The 18,942-nt window shown below is 33.9% G+C and overlaps 1 protein-coding gene across 4 annotated transcripts in view; it reads right to left on the bottom strand.

Moving 5' to 3' along the window:
• LOC128992504 (pumilio homolog 2) overlaps positions 1 to 18,432 on the bottom strand; it is a 317,774-nt gene extending 299,342 nt beyond the window's left edge. For 3 of the 4 annotated variants that reach the window (XM_054416104.1, XM_054416105.1, XM_054416106.1), the window contains exons 1-4: positions 18,147 to 18,432; positions 7,250 to 7,341; positions 5,213 to 5,383; positions 3,349 to 3,435 (exon numbers count right to left, since the gene is read on the bottom strand). In XM_054416104.1, the coding sequence (XP_054272079.1) occupies positions 3,349 to 3,435; positions 5,213 to 5,383; positions 7,250 to 7,330 (339 nt within the window). In that variant the 5' untranslated portion in view covers positions 7,331 to 7,341; positions 18,147 to 18,432. The remainder of the gene's footprint in view (positions 1 to 3,348; positions 3,436 to 5,212; positions 5,384 to 7,249; positions 7,342 to 18,146) is intronic. The other variant, XM_054416107.1, reaches the window with a different exon arrangement.
• Positions 18,433 to 18,942: the final 510 nt, after the last annotated feature.

The following is an 18,942-nucleotide window of genomic DNA, read 5'->3' as shown; positions in this document are numbered from 1 at the left end:
TTGCATAAAATCAGAAAGAATAAACCAAGTAAAGCAAACAAAATTTCTTGGTCTAATTATCGATAAACATCTATCTTGGGAGGGCCATGTGAACTATGTGGTTAAAAAGGTATCTTCCGGTATCCATGCGCTGCGACAGATGTTCAGAGTATGCAGTTTAGACACTTTAAGAGTTGTTTATTTCTCATTAATACATTCACATATTTCATATGGAATTGTTCTATACGGGGCAACAACAAAAACTAATTTAGATAAAGTACTAATTAAACAGAAAAAAGCTATCAGGGTGATGAAAAATCTTAAAAAGAAAGAGCCAGTCAAGAGCATCTTTCGTGAATTACAAATATTAACAGTTTATAGTCTTTATATTTATGAAACAATAATTTATGCAAAACAGATCCAACTATCATCCAGCTCAACAGAACAATTAGTATATAACACCAGATTAAAAATTAACCTACCTCGGCATAATCTCGAATTTTACACTAAAAAGACATCTTACATAGGGCTAAAATTTCTCCAGTCTATACCAGCTCACATCCGAAAAGAAACAAAATTTAATAAATTCAAGAAGCTCTTAAAGGAATATTTTTTAAGAACTCCCTGCTACTCAGTAACAGAATTCTTTAGTATTAGTAAAAAACAGTTAGGCCTAACTTAATTTGAATGCCAAATACTGTTATCCTTAAAGTCATGGTTTTGTTAAAAGTTCAAGTAAAGTAATTTTTGTACTCTTTTTATGTATTTAATTAGCAGTAAGCAATTTTGAATTTAGCTTATGACTCTATTCAAGTTCATGTAATGTGAAACTATAATGAATAAAGAATGTTTTGATTGATTGATTGATTGATTAGCCGCGATTACGGAAAAATGATTTACCCGTCACCACCGACGGGTCGCAGGGAGATATTAGGCCGTGATATTAGATTGGGCCGTGAACGCGGGAGACGATGATGCTGCTATCTAATGATGTCATAGGTTTGGTTGCATTTGCAATCACGGTAAACTATGATGATGTTTCTTCCATGACTTATGACTACGGGAAGTATTTACGATTTTGCTGCGATGATGGAAGATGATAATGACGCCTCGGGAGATGCCTTGTCAAGTTTATTGCAAAATTGCATGTTTAGGCGGTAATACATGGGAAAACGTTTTTAAAGATCATTGGGAGAGGGGGGCCCGCGGGTTCTTATCGCCGCCATTGCCTCAGATAACCCGGGTCTTGGATAACCGGGGCTCGGATAATCGAGAGTGTACTGTATAATATAAGGCTAGGTAAAGCTGATATAAATTAGTGTATGAAATTTTAAAGTGCAATTCTGCAGACAGTTTGTTTATTTGTCATGTAACTTGAGCAAATTTTGCACCAATTGTATCCATCCAGTGTCATATTCTTGTCATTAAGTACATCAATTGTTATCAAGTTTTACCAGGTGTTCAGTTTTTAAAAAGTCAAAAATGTTCAATTCTTTGCATAAATAATTTAAATTCTTATTAGGTTTTTGACGAATAAATAAATTTGTTATGTAATTTTGTAAATGTAATGTCTTTGTAATACAATAATATATTCTGGAGTTATAAACAATATATCTTAAATCTTACAATAAATAAAATTAGTTTTACAACAAATAAAAGACTAAAACTAATAATACACAACATTAAATGTAGCACGCAAATAGATTAATAACATCATGCAACAAAAAATAATAATACAATAAATTTTCAAGCTAATTAAATTATACCCAGTTCACAAAATTTAGGTGATTTTAGGGGAAGAAATCTATCTCATCAACTTCAACATACCTTTAAAAAAATTAGCTTAACAGCTGAGGTAACAAGTAAATATAAAACATTTATTCACCCCGTGAATCAGGTGCAACATACATAAAACAACAAAAAAAAAAATTGGGGGAACTTCCCCTCAAACCGCCTAAATTTAGAGAACCAACTTCAGTACGCAAAAGACGTACATCCTAGGAGGAGAGATAGCATACTAGTGGTGTTTTGGAAAATTATCTGTAAAGGGATTGAATACATATTTTACTTCCAAAATGTCTTCAAGCTAGGATTTGTTTATGAATAAATACCACGTTTAGCTTAAAAACTTAATTTCGCTCATCACCACTTTACCGCAGTACTGTAACCGTCATTGTATGATTTAATTGTCTGGGTAGCCGAGTGGTTATAGTGTTCACATTCAAATCTGAAGGTCGCTGGTTCAATTCCAAGCGAGATTGTTTCCATACCCAGATGCCATTTGTCACTGGGCTATGAATGAATAATACTATCTAACAAAAAGGTCGACGTTAAGTAGTAACTAAAATAAGACAAGGGCCAGGGTTTGAAGCGTTAACTTTTCAAAACGTAAAAAATGCCACTGGCGTAGAAACACACAAAATAAAATAAGGGTAAGCACTGTACCAGAGTTCCTTATCCTTGGAATACAATAAAATTATTTTTAATTATTGACATTGAAACATAAATTTACACATCTATGACAATCGTAATACCTCCCTAGTGCAAGGATTTATGATATAAATCAAACTTTGGTAAATTATGTCCATTAACATTTTGTATAAAATGTTATTTTAGAGAGATTCTAGAACCTGCTAAAGTAAGATTGAGCAAAAAGTTTATGTCTCCAATTATTGTGGATATTTATAGGCATGCAATGTAAATGCGATACTCCCTGGTGTGGATTAACTTCGACTATCCACAGCACAGTACTATTGATTATTAGACCAATTTGTTAATTACAAGACAAAAATGTGGTTCTGATTCCTCTATAAACTGTAGGTCCCTTAGTTGCCATTGGCTGTATTATTAATTAACAGCTGTGTCTAAGGAACATGTCGGCCTAAGTCACTAAAAAGACTACAACATTGTGCGCCACTCATCCTACTCTTATCTCCATTCATACTTGTCTTAAAATACCTACATTTATATGGTCGCCATTTCAGGATAAAGTATTAAAGTAAAGTATAAATTTTCCATTTTGTAGCAAATACCAACTGAAGTAATTCTAAAACTCCTTTTTTTGGTGCCATGCAGAAATGAAAAATGGGATTTGAAAAGCAAGAAGTTAATTGGAAACAATGGAACATGCAAGGATAAATTAAACTTCAAAAGTATACAAGTAATTTCAAAGAAACAAAACTAAAACATGATTTTACAACATGCAGCATAGTCTACAACAAATATACATAAAAAGATCAAATCCAACATAAATAACGATAAGTAACATCCAAGTGAAGGAAAGAAAATGAAACTACATTGGGAACAATCTTAAACACACAAACACTACTGTAGTACTGTAGTTCCCTACTCTGTCAACATGTTACTTACTTTCATCACTAGAGGATGAACTTCAAATGGTACATTGTTGACAGGCATGGGCATCTTTGCCACTGGATATTTCCACTTCTCCTGATTCTGAAAGATTGTACAAATGTTGCCTATTACTGGAATAAATTTGATTTACATTAATTTTTATAACGACAGAAGAAAATTCACTACTCTGCAACTTGTGTCAGATAGATATGAGGATATCATTTTGTAGTATGTTGCTAAGCAGGACAAAATGCTTCTTTTCCAGCCCGGGAGCCTTCACTAAAAATAAAGAAATACAGTTTAAACTAGCCGACCCGTGTGGTGTATTTTCTTTAAATCCCTCTTAATTGAAGTGCACACAGTATAGTTAGTAACAGTTTAAGTAAGAAATTGAGTTTTTTGTGCAACATATTTAAACATTTCTTGTAAATGAAAACACCCAAAGCCACCAAAAACAAACTTGAGCACCTCCGGTTTAAAATGTTGGGATTGAGGTTTACAATACCAAGAGTAGGCCAACAATGAAGACAAAATGCTGAACATAATTGAACAAAAACAGAACTTTAAAATAACTTACAAAAACACTGGAGGGTGTTTGAAGCCTGAGTCTATACAGTGGAACATACCCCTAAGTAAGACACCAAACTAAGTATCCATAACACACTTGGCTATGGTGATTTAGGACTGTAAGGATTTATCTATGTTAAACTTATTGCCTTCTTGAAAAACGCCAATTTAAGAGCCGAAACTTGGCATGCAATCCTAGATAAAGGAATGTTGCGTATTTAACTTTTTGTGATCCACAATGATCGTCCCTGAACACTTTCTAACAGCAGTGGGGAAATTCTAAACAACCATCAAGCAACCTTTATCTGGATCCAAGAAATCTAATTTTTACCAAAATTTTATTCTACCTCATTTCGTCTGATTTTTATTGTTACTCAACTTAATTTGTAAGCAAGAATCGTGTATACAGAACAAAGGTGTTGACATACAGATGCATTTCATGAGTCAAAGATTTAAAATCGAGGTAAAACCTGCAAGAACAAGTGACAAAATCATAAACCTCTACAAAATTTCCTTCACCCAGCTACTGAAACATTACTAGTTTTAATTACAGTGCTCATTAAAACTAATAAGGGTGGCCAAAGAACTCCAAGAAAAAAAGTTGCATTATTTCCGGTCTTAGCTGCAGTAAAACTTGGTTTGTCCGATCACCAATTAATGTACCTTCATACTAGGTAGACATCTTATTAATGTAGTCTGCGGTTACCCTATATTTTGGCCGAGGAATCAGTTCAGACCGAAAATATTTATCGAGCCAAGCAACGTATTTCGTCGATTGTGGAAAGCTTTTGCAAAAATGTACAATAAAAATTTCATGATTCAATCACAATTGTGGTGGGATTTTTTTCAGTTTTGCTGCAATCGTGAGAGACGATGATACTGCTGTGACCGGGGAATATGTTCGTGATTTCAACGTGACTGTCTAAATTCCGATTTTTTCTGGTACAAAAGATTTACGCATAATACCTGGTTTTCCTTTAATGTGTAGTTTATGGTCATCCTGTGGAAAAGAAGATTGATGTAAAAAGTGTTCACGGAACTATTATTTCACAACACTCATGTTCCTAACTTCTTTACATCCACGTAGCACGCTAATGCCAACATGATTTAAAATCCTAGTAGGCCTACATTATTAATAATGGATGTAAAGATGTTAGGAACATGAGTGTTGTGAAAAGGTTAGAGGGATTAGTTTAGTTTTAGAATGTCAGCATTGTTATTGAACCTTACACCACGTTAAATGTAACTGCTTTGTAATCCCATTAGTGTAGGCTAATATTTACAACACTTACATAGGCCCTGTAACACTTACATGGTCAATTACTGTGTCGTCAGTTACAGGCCAGCGGGACTGTTGCTTGAATGTAGGAGGTACAGGGAAGTCTGGGTCTGCTTGGGGACGCTGGAACACGTATCCTACCATAGCATCATCCTGCGAGCGAGACAGAACTTGCGGGCGGGAAGATTCAGCGTTTACTTGTTGCTAAACACAGAACAATAGTCATTGTAATTGAAATATGGAGCTGGTATAGAGACATGGATTAAACAAAATTATTTGTCAAATAAACGAGGGGTTTGCATCTTATAAGGTATTAGGTTTATGTCAATTTTTAAATGTCTTTCTTGACTTGAATAACAATAGAACCGAAACTATATAGGCTACCTCTTCTTGATTAAGAATAAGTTACAAACAATGTGGACTCTCAAGTAAAAATGCATCTGGGGACTTCAAACTCCCTCAAAAACTAAAAGAACTGATCGGAAATATTGGACACAGCATAAAAAGTTTGACTCCCTCTCTTGTTCAGACTTATTTAACACATTTTGATAGTTTGAAAATTGATTCAGTTCTCCCAGATCACTGGGGTTTAAATAAACAAACCTGGCTAAAGAATAGCTGATCTTAATCAGTATCCTGGACGAGGAAATCCTGGACGAGGCAAAAGCCTGGTTTTCAACGAACAAACTTAAAATAAACAATGACAAAACCCAAGAACTTATATGCAGTTTAAAACCCCAAACTCTGCAACAACAACCTGTCAAACTACTAGGTTTTTGGCTGGATAGTAGGTTGACATGGGACAAACATATAAATGAGTTGGAAAGCAGACTTTCCAGAACTGTTTTCCTCTTAAGAAAATTAAAAACTCTGGTCACAGATGCATACTTAAAGCTGGCCTATTATGGCCTCTTTCACAGCTTAATGAGCTATGGTGTCATTGTCTGGGGACACGCTTCAGAGACTAAGAACATTCTGATAGTTCAAAAGGCTGCCATAAGAGCCATAACGTCCAGCGAAAGACACGAACATTGTATGCCACTTTTCCGAGCCCTAGGAGTAATGACTATCTACAGCCAATTCATTTATAACTGTCTGGTGCAGACCAAGGAAAATATAGATAACCTCAGCTGCAGAAACCAGCTACATCGTTATAATACGAGAAAAGGAGAAGATTTAAACGTTCCATTTGCAGGCTTTGTAAACAAAAAGACTGTTATCCGGTCCTTGGCATCAGACTTTATAACCACCTGCACCAGGACATAAAGTCACTCCCTCTTAAGAGTTTTAAAAAGAGAGTAGAGGAGCTACTCAAGGCGCGGCCCCTGTACTCCATGAAGGAATATTTCACAGAGGAAAATGGTGAATGGACCTCGTAATCTACAGCCATGTTAACCGCATAAATATATAAAGTATTAAAACTTAAATGTTTTTTAATGGTTTTTCTTTGACAAAATCTATCCAGTCACTACTGGTCATCGATGGATACATGGTATAAAGGTATAAAGGTATGTATCAAAGCTACACAGATCATGTTACTCGATCACCATTCTACATTCACTTCACATTCATATTCAGCTTAAAATACACACCTTGGTATGCGTCACAGTCTCAAATTAATGATAATGATAATAGCTCTGTATGAGTGTGGGCCATGGATTACCTACCTTTACAATTTTGTATCATAAAATTGGTAATACAAAAGACGACCTTTCAGATAGGTTAACACATTACAATTTTATTTCTTGTCTCCACGTATGGAATAAGAAAAGACCTGGATGGCCAGATCATACAAGTATGACATATGACATAGTGTTTTGAAGCTCGCCAAAACCTAATTTTTTGAATGCCCCTAAATATTTTACATTATTTTACTTGGATTTCCTCTTAAATAAATGTTTACTCTCATGCCTACCATGTTCTGGTCTTGTTGGTGACTGACAAGCAAGGTTCTTTAAGCAATGCGACTCATTGCAGTCATGAATGGTCCAATTGATACTTTTATCCTTACAAACCTTGGTAACATATTAAAACTTAACGGATCAACCCTTCTGATGGTTTTTTACTTACAGAAGATGCTTGTTGCTGGACTTGTTGTGGCCCGTTACTCTGACTTAACATTTCCGAATCTCCTTCACCAAGCCACTTCATTTATCGCACCTCTGAAACAACAAAAAGTAAAATAGTAGAATAAAATGTCAAGAAGACATTTATTAGGCTAATTGAGAAGTGTGTGATAAATTAACCATTTTTCTGTTTAATAGATATGCTCTTTTTTACTCATTCCTAACTCAATTCAGATTGTTTTTAACCGACTTCCCCACTACCAACAAAAGGAGGAGGTTCTCAATTTGTTTGTGGCGATGTTTTTTTTTTTCTATGTATGTTCACCAATTTCTCTGTGATTCTTTTACCGATCAGTGTGGTTCCACCACCAAAATAACCAGGAGAGTTTCTATTTGGTACCTTATATATTATGTTTAAGTATAATATTTGTTTCGGTGAAAAATTCTGAAAACCTTAAATATTCAACATTTATTTTGTTTACATTTGTGCAGATTGTTTACATTTGTGCAGAGAAGGCAATAAATAATAATAATATTCCTACAGCTGTTAGTTGAAACCATTTAAATGAAGCTACAGACAAAACAGTTGCTTCATATTGATCAATAAACTATTTCTTGCCATGGAGCCTAAATGAATTACATTGAGAAAAATGCATTTTGTTTTGGTTACTATAAAAAATGTACCTATTTTAACGTTTGACCTGATTTGTGTATACAGTAATTCTGTTTTTATTAGTATTGAATATTCTGATGTACAAAAACATATATGTTTCAGTGAATAGCTGTATGATATTGACAAATAAAGGTGTATTGTGAAAACTAAAGCATTCGTAAAAGAAGTCTAAATATAAATTAAATGCAATTATTCCTTACACGACCTAAGAAGTATGATAGTGCATAATCGTCAATCGTCTTAAAAGTGTTAAATATTTTAATTACTAAACATACATTTGCAGATGTGGAATGTTTATTAATATTCTCTACCCAGTTACTATATCATATCAATACTATTATGCCTCCTTCGGAAATTTCTAGAGGAAAATGATTTGCAATTTCGACTAGGCTATATCTTGAGCAAACAAAACCCCCTACATGACTTACACCACTTTTAGCTGAACCAATCTTTCATATAATATTTTTATACGTGTTAACGACCAATTTTCCACTTTTGAGAGATTTTTTAGTGCTGGTGGCTGAGGAATAACTTTCATATTGTTCCAAAAGGCTTGAGATGTTACTGTATTTCTTTTTATAATGTATAAGTACACAGATTGCAGGAAACGATGATGTCTGACATTTCAATGTATCTAGAAAAGACAATTAGTTTTTCATTAGGCCTAATGTAATGGACAACTCTTTCTCTCTCAAGGAATATCTAAAAATGTTTATTTTTATACCAATTGATTATGTAACCTGAACAGGTGACTCAAGCAGTTTTAAAATAATGATTGTTCTGTGGTACTTTTGATTGTTTCAAACAGTTTTGCTTATCAAAAAACCTCAAGTAATTAATACATAAAAAATAATACAATCACTAAAAATCATGAAATAATTTATTTTTGTAAAAAAATACAACCGACTTCAAACGCTCTAAAAAGAATGAAATAATTTCAATAAAGTAAACTTTTGTATTAGGCAAGCTCACATATTTCAAGTCGGCGCGGCTCAAACTGCAAATATGATTGAAATTAAATATTGTGTGTGTATTTTGAAAATCAATAAATTGTAGCTGGATAACATATATATATAAAAAACATACTGAACTGTTTTGTTTATATATTAAAAGAAATATTTTCTTGTATTTTATGTTTACTTCAGAATAAATGCATTATGAAAATAACACACACAAATGTTCTATATGAATAGGAAAATAATTTAGTTTGATATTATGATAGGGAAAAGAAGCTAGTTTAGTATTAAAACGTTAATTTTCCAAGTTAGAAACATTTAAATGCGTTATAATCTTTTTGAAGATACTCGTTAATACCACTATAATGCCGATCTCTAATTACGGTAATAAAATAACACTTAACGCATAACTATGAAAAAGACATGCAGATCAACACCTTTAGTTATAGATAGTCACCTGCAATATGGACACCCTCTTTCAATTGTGTATCAAAAATCATCATAGAGCTGCGCCGACTTAAAATACGTGAGCTTGCCTAATACAAAAGTTTACTTTATTGAAATTATTTCATTCTTTTTAGAGCGTTTGAAGTCGGTTGTATTTTTTTACAAAAATAAATTATTTACTCCAATAGTACATTCAGGCTTGTTTTCATACAATTTTGAAAATAAATTAGCCTAACACTCTTAAATATCACTTACCGCCAGTAGGCCAGTGAGTTTAACTTTTACGGACCTGGGCTAGCAAATAATTAAACTGAAGAGACGTGTATTCTCTGTTAAGATGTTCTTTTTCCAGTCGTCCTATTTAACCGGTTTTTTTTTAATTGGGGTGTCATTTTTAAATCAGTTATGATATGACAGTGACAAATGGTGACTAAATACCCACATCACAGCAAACCTGTAGACTAAATGCATTTCAAATTGTCTGATTGGATTTTAAGTAAAATATTTCCATAGGTAAGCAAATCATATTTTTACTACCCACTAGATTTAACAAATACCTACTTGGGTTTGTTACAACAGGAAACGAAATAGTAGGCCTATTTCATCACTAGGGAGTAAAGTTGACTCTATTCAACCTGAGCTCAAGTTTTACCATTCACCTCAGTTGAGAAATGAGCGAGGGTTGAAAAAAAACGTTTTGCCCTTATGATGAACTAGATGTTTTATCAGATTGCAAAATTTTAACGAACTAAGTTAAAAAAACAAAAATACCTTTCATGTAAAGATAACCTCTCAAAACTACTTCCAGCTTGTTTTCAATTTTGCTAATGCAAAAAAGCAGCTGTTCAGTTAACTATTCGATCATTTTGGTGAATTTCCCGTATATGGAATAAGCTATTACCGTGTTACTCATGGTAAGACCTGGACCCGGGACTGATATACTTTTTTTACCCCAGAGGCCAAAAAGTTGATATCACAAAATCCCATCATAACTCATTTGTAAACACTACAACCAGAATTTGACCGCTGGTTAAGTGTTACGGAAACTTACTAGATGAAATAAAAGTGGTAATTTACTAGAAACTATATATTGACGATCCTGAAATTGTTAAATAAAGGGTGTCCAGCTTTGATGTGAGAATCTTGATTGGTTATTTGGTGAAAAGAAGGGGTGTGAATACATTTAAAAAATGTTATATTATATTATAATATGCGGTCATTCTGTTGTGCAATGATTTAAGTGCAATAAATTGTATTTTTAACACTCCGTTTGAACATAATATATTTATGAAGTAGAGGTGAATCCGGACAACTATTCTCTACACTTTGTAGCTTAATAGCATATTTACAAATGTAGGATATAAGTGGAAACTTCAAGCTTAAAACGTTCATTCACTGGTGCTCACATGCTAAATACGGTAAGCAATTTTTTTTCAACTTACAAAAAGTAAAAGGGTATTGCATTTTTTGTTTTTCCTTGAAAACCAGTTTTGAGCCCAATTAAAATGTGCAATTTGTGCACGGGTCCCCTCATATTTCTTTCTTTCAAAAGGTCTTGGGAACCTACCAAAACAAAACATCTATAGGCCTATATAAAGCTAAGAAGGATCTGAACTAAGAAAAACCATAAGCTGCACACCTAATTTTAAAGGGATGTATTTAATTGAATTTAAAATATGTAAGCTATATCAGCTGTTATATTTGTTTTGGCTTTAGTTTGTTTGTTTACTTTTCCTTGAGTTAATCTTTTGATTCTAACACAGATTTCTAATATTGCATCAAAGAAGTGACAGTAAGTTTTTCTTATAATGTGGGATAGTGTTCAAACCATTGAGTTCTGTTTTGATTGTTTACTTATTAGTTTAGTAATATCATGGACAAATAGAATAAATATAGACCGGCAGCAGTGCTGCGGTTAGCATATGTTCCGGCGTTCACCGCTAGGAGTGCAGCGTAGTTACGGCGCACACCGCTGCAGGGTCTGAGGGTAGCATACGCCTCCTGCAGCGGGATGCGCCGTTACTACACGGCACTCCTAGCGGTGGGCTCCAGAACCTTTCTTTAACAGTCTATTTTTATTCTATTTGTCTATAGTATTGTATACTACAGCTAGAGAGTTTGTTTTGTGCAAAATTCTCTATTTTCACCCCAAGCTGTAAATAAAACACGTAATTTGAATTGCTTCCAATTGTTTTGAATTTATGTTTATATTTTGTTGTTATTTCGTCAAAAACATGACAACCTATAAGGCCCAAGTTAATTTTTTTACTTATTATTTTAAATTCATTTTTGTGCTTATTTTTGAACTTATTTTAATTTATAAAGGGATTCTGCACATCTACAGGCAAATCTTTTTATAACAGTATGCATAGATTTTCCCTGTGATACACAGGAGCTGAGAAAAAAGGTTTTCAATATAAAAATTTGTCTAGTACCTAATTAATATAGGTATATAATTAGCCCACTGTTAAATCTCCATAAGAAAAGTTGCATTTCCATTTTTGACCCAATTAACATAAATATTCTCGAAATGCGAATAAAACCTGCACATAGGACCGATAACCTTTTTTTTTGGTACAACCCGCGTGTAAATCGGGCCAGTAGTATGGTCAGGGTGTTGTAAGCTAAAAAAGCACCGTGTTAAATCTCCCAAAAAAAGTTGATTTTTATATTGGTTCCTAGAGGTCACCCCGTGGTCCAAAACTCAACCAAAAATAATAAAATATGTAATGTACAGACTTCTCTATTTTCACCCCACACTGTAAATAAAACGTATGTGATTGGATTTTGTTTGGATTTTCTGTTTATACTTTGTTGTTATTTTGTTACCAGCATGGCAACCCATAAGGCCCATGTTAATTTTTTTGAAATTTAAAATTAATTTTTCGTGCTTATTTTTTAGCCTATTTTAATTTTAAAAAGGGATTCTGCACATCTACAGGAAAATATCTTTCATTTGGTACCAACCGACTGTAATTCGATCCAGTAGGCCTAGTATGGTCAGGCTAGCTGTCATAAGTTTTGAAAAAATATTTTTTAATATGCAAGATTTTAAAAACCCAGCAATTGATGTTGCAGACAATAGGCCTATACAGCAATTTAAGTGACTCGAGAAGCATAGAGTTTGGACGGGGCATTTATGTGTTCAAACTGGGAAAAACGCAGTAGGGTATTTTTCCTTGTGACATAGACATTGATCAAATTAATTTACATTAAGAACACACGCTTAATTATCCAGCAGTTTTCATTGGACAAGGCAGTGAAGAATTGCCATATATTCACTGTGTTCTCTTCCCATGGCAAGGCAAGGGCAGAACAACTATTTTTAAATTATTACCCATAGCCATTGAAAAACACAAACAAAATTCATTAATCTAATGTGTTGTGCTGTGGGCTATTAGTCTAATTCTACCCTTTATTTATGCTAACTACGTATAGGTATTGTAACTGAAAATAAACGTTCTTTTTACAAAAGAATAGCAAGCCTACAATAGGGCTTCTAGGCCTATTGTTCAACACAATGGAAAGTCACTGACTCTATAGCATTGTCAAGATTCAGTTGTAAAACTGATTTTATTAGAATACCAAAGTGATGCTTTACAGTTGCAGCTTGTATATCAGAGCAATCTACCCACTAGTGTCAAAGCCGTGGCCATATTTGAGTTATATTTGGGTTATATTTCCTTTTATGTTTCAAACTATTTTTAGCTAATTTCTTTATTGGAAATAAACAATTGGATTGGTCATAAGACAGAATTAGTCGCCATCCGGTATATTTAAATTTCATGTCTCTTGAGGCCAGAAACACGATTTATTTTGACTAATAAATGTTTGTAGAGTCCATTAACTTAACACAATTATTTGATAAAATAATTAAACTCATTCATCCTGCCCCACACGTTCAAGCCAAATGTCATTAAAATCTCAACAAAACCATGAGACACGTTCAGAGACACAGATTAATATAAAAATGTTTAACAAATTGTGTTTTTTTGGCTTCTGGGGACATTGAAACTAAAAAAATACCTCAGCCGCAACAAACCTGCAGATTAAGCGCATTTCCATTTGCCTGATTTGATTTTCAATTAGGCCTAATTCTATTTAAATAACATTAGGTTTAACGAGTTGGCCTATCTAGGTTTGCTGGCTACATGGAGGGTAGGCCTAATAGTGTGTTTTTTTAGTAGAATACTAATAGCTTAGTATAATTATATCCCCGCCGCAGCAAACCTGCAGGCTAAGCGGATTTCCATTCGCCTGATTGAATTTACAATGTCTCCTTAAAAATATCACATTTATTCCCTATTTAAATATAATTATAGTTTACCGAGTAGGCCTACTTAGGTTTGCTGCAACAGGGAGGGTTAAAAAGTGTTTTTTGTTGTAAAATGTTAATAGTTTAAGAAATGAATGTATTTTCCAAATTTGAACAAAATATGTTCATAAACAAGCAAACTACAACAGTTGACTTATTCTCAATAAGAGTAACATGGGAATTTTAAATTTAATTTTTTTTTCTCTGTAACCATTAGGTGCATAATGACGCTTCTACTAAATGATTTGTTTTTTAAGCTCTACAAAATGGTTTGGGAAAGAAATTGTGAAATGTTGTGATTTTAGGGTGAAAAATGGGAAACCCATATTTTTACCCCATAAACCCCCGTTACCATAGACCCATCATGCTGATTTGCAAACTTGTTCGAACAAATGTAGGTTTACACGTTTATACCAAATTTAATCAAAATCAGATCATTCTTGCTTGAGTTATCATGCCATGACATGAACTAACGGATCATGTAATGGACATGAATCTGAACGGTTTGTGTTTTTGGCCTCCAGTGACCACAAAACCAAAAAGTAAATTGGTTCCGGGTCCAGGTCATACACCATGAGTACTACAGTAGGTAATAGCTTATTCCCTATAAATAAATAAATTTACCAAGTTTGATGAAAATATACCCGTAAAACAAGCGAACTGCTTAACAGTTTACAATATTCTCCATAAGGATAACATGGGAATTTTAAATTTACAATTTTTTGCATTTTCTCTGCAATTAATAAGCGTCTACAAAAAAACCTTAACCATAGTAAATTACCTATTCGTTTTTTTTTTTAAAGCTCTTTAAAGTGGTCTTGAGAGAAATAGGTAATTTTGTATTTTGAGCCTGGTCAAAAATGAGAAAAACCATTTTTTACCCCATAAAACCTCCCGTAAAACCCAGTTTCCAAGGTCCGATCATGCTGGTGACGTGAACTCATTCTAGTTTATCTAGCCCTGCACTTCAAGCTAAATTTCATCAAAATCGGACAAAAATTACTCGAGTTAAGTTACACATATAGCCTAAGTTACTAGCTGTAACCCGCGGGCTTTGCCCCGTTTAACTGTCTTAATTTTCAATATTATATCGTTCGCATGGCTCAATCACGTCCTGGTTGAAGTTTGTTCGCTACGCTCACTCACCTTTAGGTTGGAGCTATGTTGACTAAGTTAAGTTTCAGAGTTAAATTGACTAAGTTTAGGCTTTTTATTATGTTAGCAAAAAATAAGATTGATCCTAAATTGTGAGTTAACTAAAAGGCCTAACTAGCACATTGTCAAATCAATGTTTATCTTGAGGCTATTAGGAACACACAGTTTTACCATCAAATTATAACAAAGCAATAAACTTCTCATTCTGTTGCTCAATCAGAGGCCTATCATTTTAGCGACATTAGTGTGTGATAATGTTGACTAATAACTAAACTGATAATGTTTCACTCTAATTTTAGGACATAGGCCTAAACTTACTTTTTAAAATTTCATAGGCTATAATTTTAACCCTCCAAGTGTCTCTAGTTTTGGTCTTAATGTTCGCCCATTTATTGCGCAATCGCAGGGTTTTATTAAAATGTAGGCCTATCTTAGAAACTTAAAAACAATGTCAAGTATACTGTTTTATATATATCACATTGTTTGGAAAATTATGGGCTTTAATGTAGGCCTTACATATAAAACATTACAAAAAAAATGTTCAACAATTTTTGTGGGGTTAACACTTCTCAACAATTATAAAATAAATTAAAAAAATTTATGTTTGCGCTCAATAAATTGTTATAATTTATAGGTCCACAAATATTTTAAAATAGCCACTTTGTTCAGAATTTTATGAGGATTCCAAAAATATAATAATATAAGGAAGTAGATTTGCAAATAAATAAGTTATGGGCAAAAAACAGATTTCGGCACATAGCGTTTAGAGCTAAGAATGCATAGCCTAACCATAGCTAGGAATCTGGCTGATAATTTACATCAATATCACTACCTACTTCTTCAGGATCATCAACCAGCCATTCAAAATCACTTAAATCTTCTTATAACCTATGTAATGCACCACGTATATCACTACTTTTGATTTTTAACACTAAAACAATGATAAACGTAATAAAACACATCAGTCATCGGTGCGAGGTTAACAAAGCTGTTTACAAATACGCACGTCAGCTGTCTGCTACAATATTTTTCAAACTTAAATGAAAAGCGTATAGAAACAGACATCAGGAGAAAGCTCTGAATCTGCTGAAAAAAAAAAAAACTATACCTAATTCGATCCAGTTCAATCCGATTCAGTCAGTCCCAGAGCCGTCGCCGTAAACAGTGTTTGTGAGTCGCAAAAGCGACACATAACACTACAGCGGATGTGTTATGAGTTGCTTTTAAGACACATAACACTCGGAGGGTTAAAATTCATGCTCTAAGTTTTAAATAGGCTAACTAAAGTTTTAAATAGGCTAACTTAAGTTAATTATTTGTTGTTTTACGACTGAAAATAAAAAATATATACGCTATGTATTTAGGCCTAAAAATACCTTGGATAACTGGGGCTAGGATAATCGAGTGTAATTTAGTATATTTTGATAGCAGTAGGCCTAGCTGCTGATTTTAGCCAGGGAGTGCAAATCAGTGTCGTCTGACCAAGGCTTGACATACCAAAAGAGCAAACCACTTTGATACTTGCAGCACATATGAGTGAAAATTTAAAAACGTACGTTTTCAGGAAAAGCACTTTGCAAATTTTTGTCCCCTTTTTTCAAAACTTTTATTATTTTTTTTATTTCATTAACATTTGAAGTTTCATAAAATGTCCATGGTAACGCAATATCTTTGGTAGTTTTCTTTTTAAAGAGCATCTTTAGTAGAAAACCACAAAATCCTGTCACGACCATAACGGACCTTTAAAGGTCACTGAGCTTTTGGTATATTTGGTCTTTCAAGAAAAAAATAAAAAAAACTCAAAAAATATAAAAACGCCAATAAAATCTTCTTAAGTTTGTATAACTCCGAAAAAACTTACCTGAGACCCGAAAAATCGTTATGTTTGTATAGAGGTGTGCTTCTTTTGTGTATAAAACATTGAAATATGACGATATTTTAATTTTAGAAATTTTTATGATAGAAATCATAAACGTGATGGTCAGGGACAAGCGGTGCGGTCGTGAATTGTCTGGAATAATCTAAATCTTTCTAAACAATCCTTCAATTATACTGTTAGTTATAATAAAACTATGTGTTTCAAATTAACTAAACTGTTCAATTTACAATTATATTAAAGTTATTGTCACGACCAAACACACTATAATCCATAAAGATGGATTGGTCGTGAAAAAAAACCGCGATGGTCGTGAAACTTTGGTCGTGAAATTACGTGTTATTTGGCTCTGTTCTGGCGGTAGCCATGCACCTCATGTTCGAGGATACAAAGTGGACTTCTAGGTTAATCTAGCAATTGAAATATCTTATAAACAAAAATTAACACCATGTCTACTTCATCGAATGACTACGTACGGTCATGGACACACCAAAATTACAAAAAACACAATCTTTCCTTTATTAATCTTGTAATTCCTCCTTTCAACTCAAAACGACCGGCACTACAATCCTGACGTACACCCCGAACTAGTCTCTAAAACCAACTGACTCCATCGACGCCAGGCTTGCCACTGTCGTGCTCCAAAGTTCAAAATTTTTCCCAAATGGTCGTGACGCCAAATCGAGGGACAGACTTATTTTGTCATGGTAGTCAGTCTGCAATGACAATAAAATTATAATATGCTCCTTTTTTGTAAGTTTAATAACCATTGATGACATAAAAATATGGCTTTATATATTTCGGCATGAATAATTAGTCTAAAAACAGCGTGAAAGTTGGAAAATGTACCCTAGGGACACGTCATGGTCGTGAATTTCGAGACTTTAAAAATACGAAAAAAATACCAAGAACCTATTTAAAACCAAATAAATGTGTTTAACATGTTGCCCCCGTCCCAAAAAATATTAAAACACATAATAATAAACTACAAATCCAGTATCTACGAAGTAAAAGGCCAGGGACATGAAAACGTACGTTTTTAAATTTTCACTCATATACGGACCTGTGAGGTAAAGTGGTTGGCCTATTTAAGCCAAAATGCTCGGGATATTTTCAATTAAGGATCAAATGGTTGTCGATGTAGCCTAACATATGTCCTATGCTAGATATCCCTACCTACATTAGCGATATTTTACATAAGCTAAGTTATCATATGGTAAAAATTTCAAGACCCATTGTTGATTAAGGTATGTTCAAGGGTTTAAAGGCCTAATTTATTAGGCTATGCTTTACTAAGTTAATGAAAGACTAAATTCTAGACCTTGTCATTCTAACCTAGGCGTCTAAAGCATTTTTACTACATAATGACACTGCAATAAAATATGTTTTGTGTACACCAATAAGATGTATTTGGATTAAGTGTTAGTGTTAGATTACTACAAATGAACATTCCAGGGGTTTCTTTACCCATTTATATACCTTATCTTGTTGAGCGCCAAAAGAGGGGTGACTTCCCTAATTACAGCAGCCGAATTCAGCAGACAAAATTTCACGATGAAAACGTCGAACTTCACGAGCGAATATTAGCGATAACAATCTGATACGAACCTTCGAAATGCCTTTAAAGAAATTTACACGCTCAAAATATAGTACACAGTAAGTTAAAACTAGTATTTACAAGAGAGAGCCCCCAATACAGGAGGAAAAATGAGGGTAAATTACATGAATTACATCGGACTATACATGCGACATCTTGCTTCAGCAGCTCGCGGTGCATGTAGGGAAAATTTTGATAACCAATCACCCAGTCATTTGCAAAGATTTTACTTTCATGCCTGTTTTCTCACAAAGACTAACAAAATATAATCTATATTATTTAAAGCTACATAAAAAGTGTGTTCCCGATAAGGCTTTTTCCTTTAGTCACCCGACAAAGTTGGCTTCCTTGTACTGTTTATAGTACAGAAAGCTGCTAATTGCTGCATATTTATACTCTGTCGTACGGTTTATACTTTGTCGTACGGCTAAGGCCCCTCGCCCACTATACGATTTCGGTCGTACGACACTGTGTCGGAACGACAACATTTCCACAGTGAACCATTGGATCTTATGAGAGCTCGCCCACTGTACGATAATCTCACGACTACGACAAACTGTCGTGAAGCAGTCGTCCACTGCCACTGTGATCCACGACTGTCGTACGACTGTTTTACTCGCAGTGGCGTACACAATCAAATGGGCGCTCGCCCACTATACGATTTTTATCGTATGTCGT

This window comes from Macrosteles quadrilineatus, unplaced genomic scaffold (genome assembly GCF_028750875.1).
Source record: "Macrosteles quadrilineatus isolate MER2022 unplaced genomic scaffold, UCM_ALF_1.0 Scaffold_4__1_contigs__length_99947679, whole genome shotgun sequence".
In the NCBI taxonomy this organism is placed as follows: domain Eukaryota; kingdom Metazoa; phylum Arthropoda; class Insecta; order Hemiptera; family Cicadellidae; genus Macrosteles; species Macrosteles quadrilineatus.
Note: the sequence above shows the minus strand (reverse complement) of the source record. Positions and strands in the feature narration are given on the sequence as shown.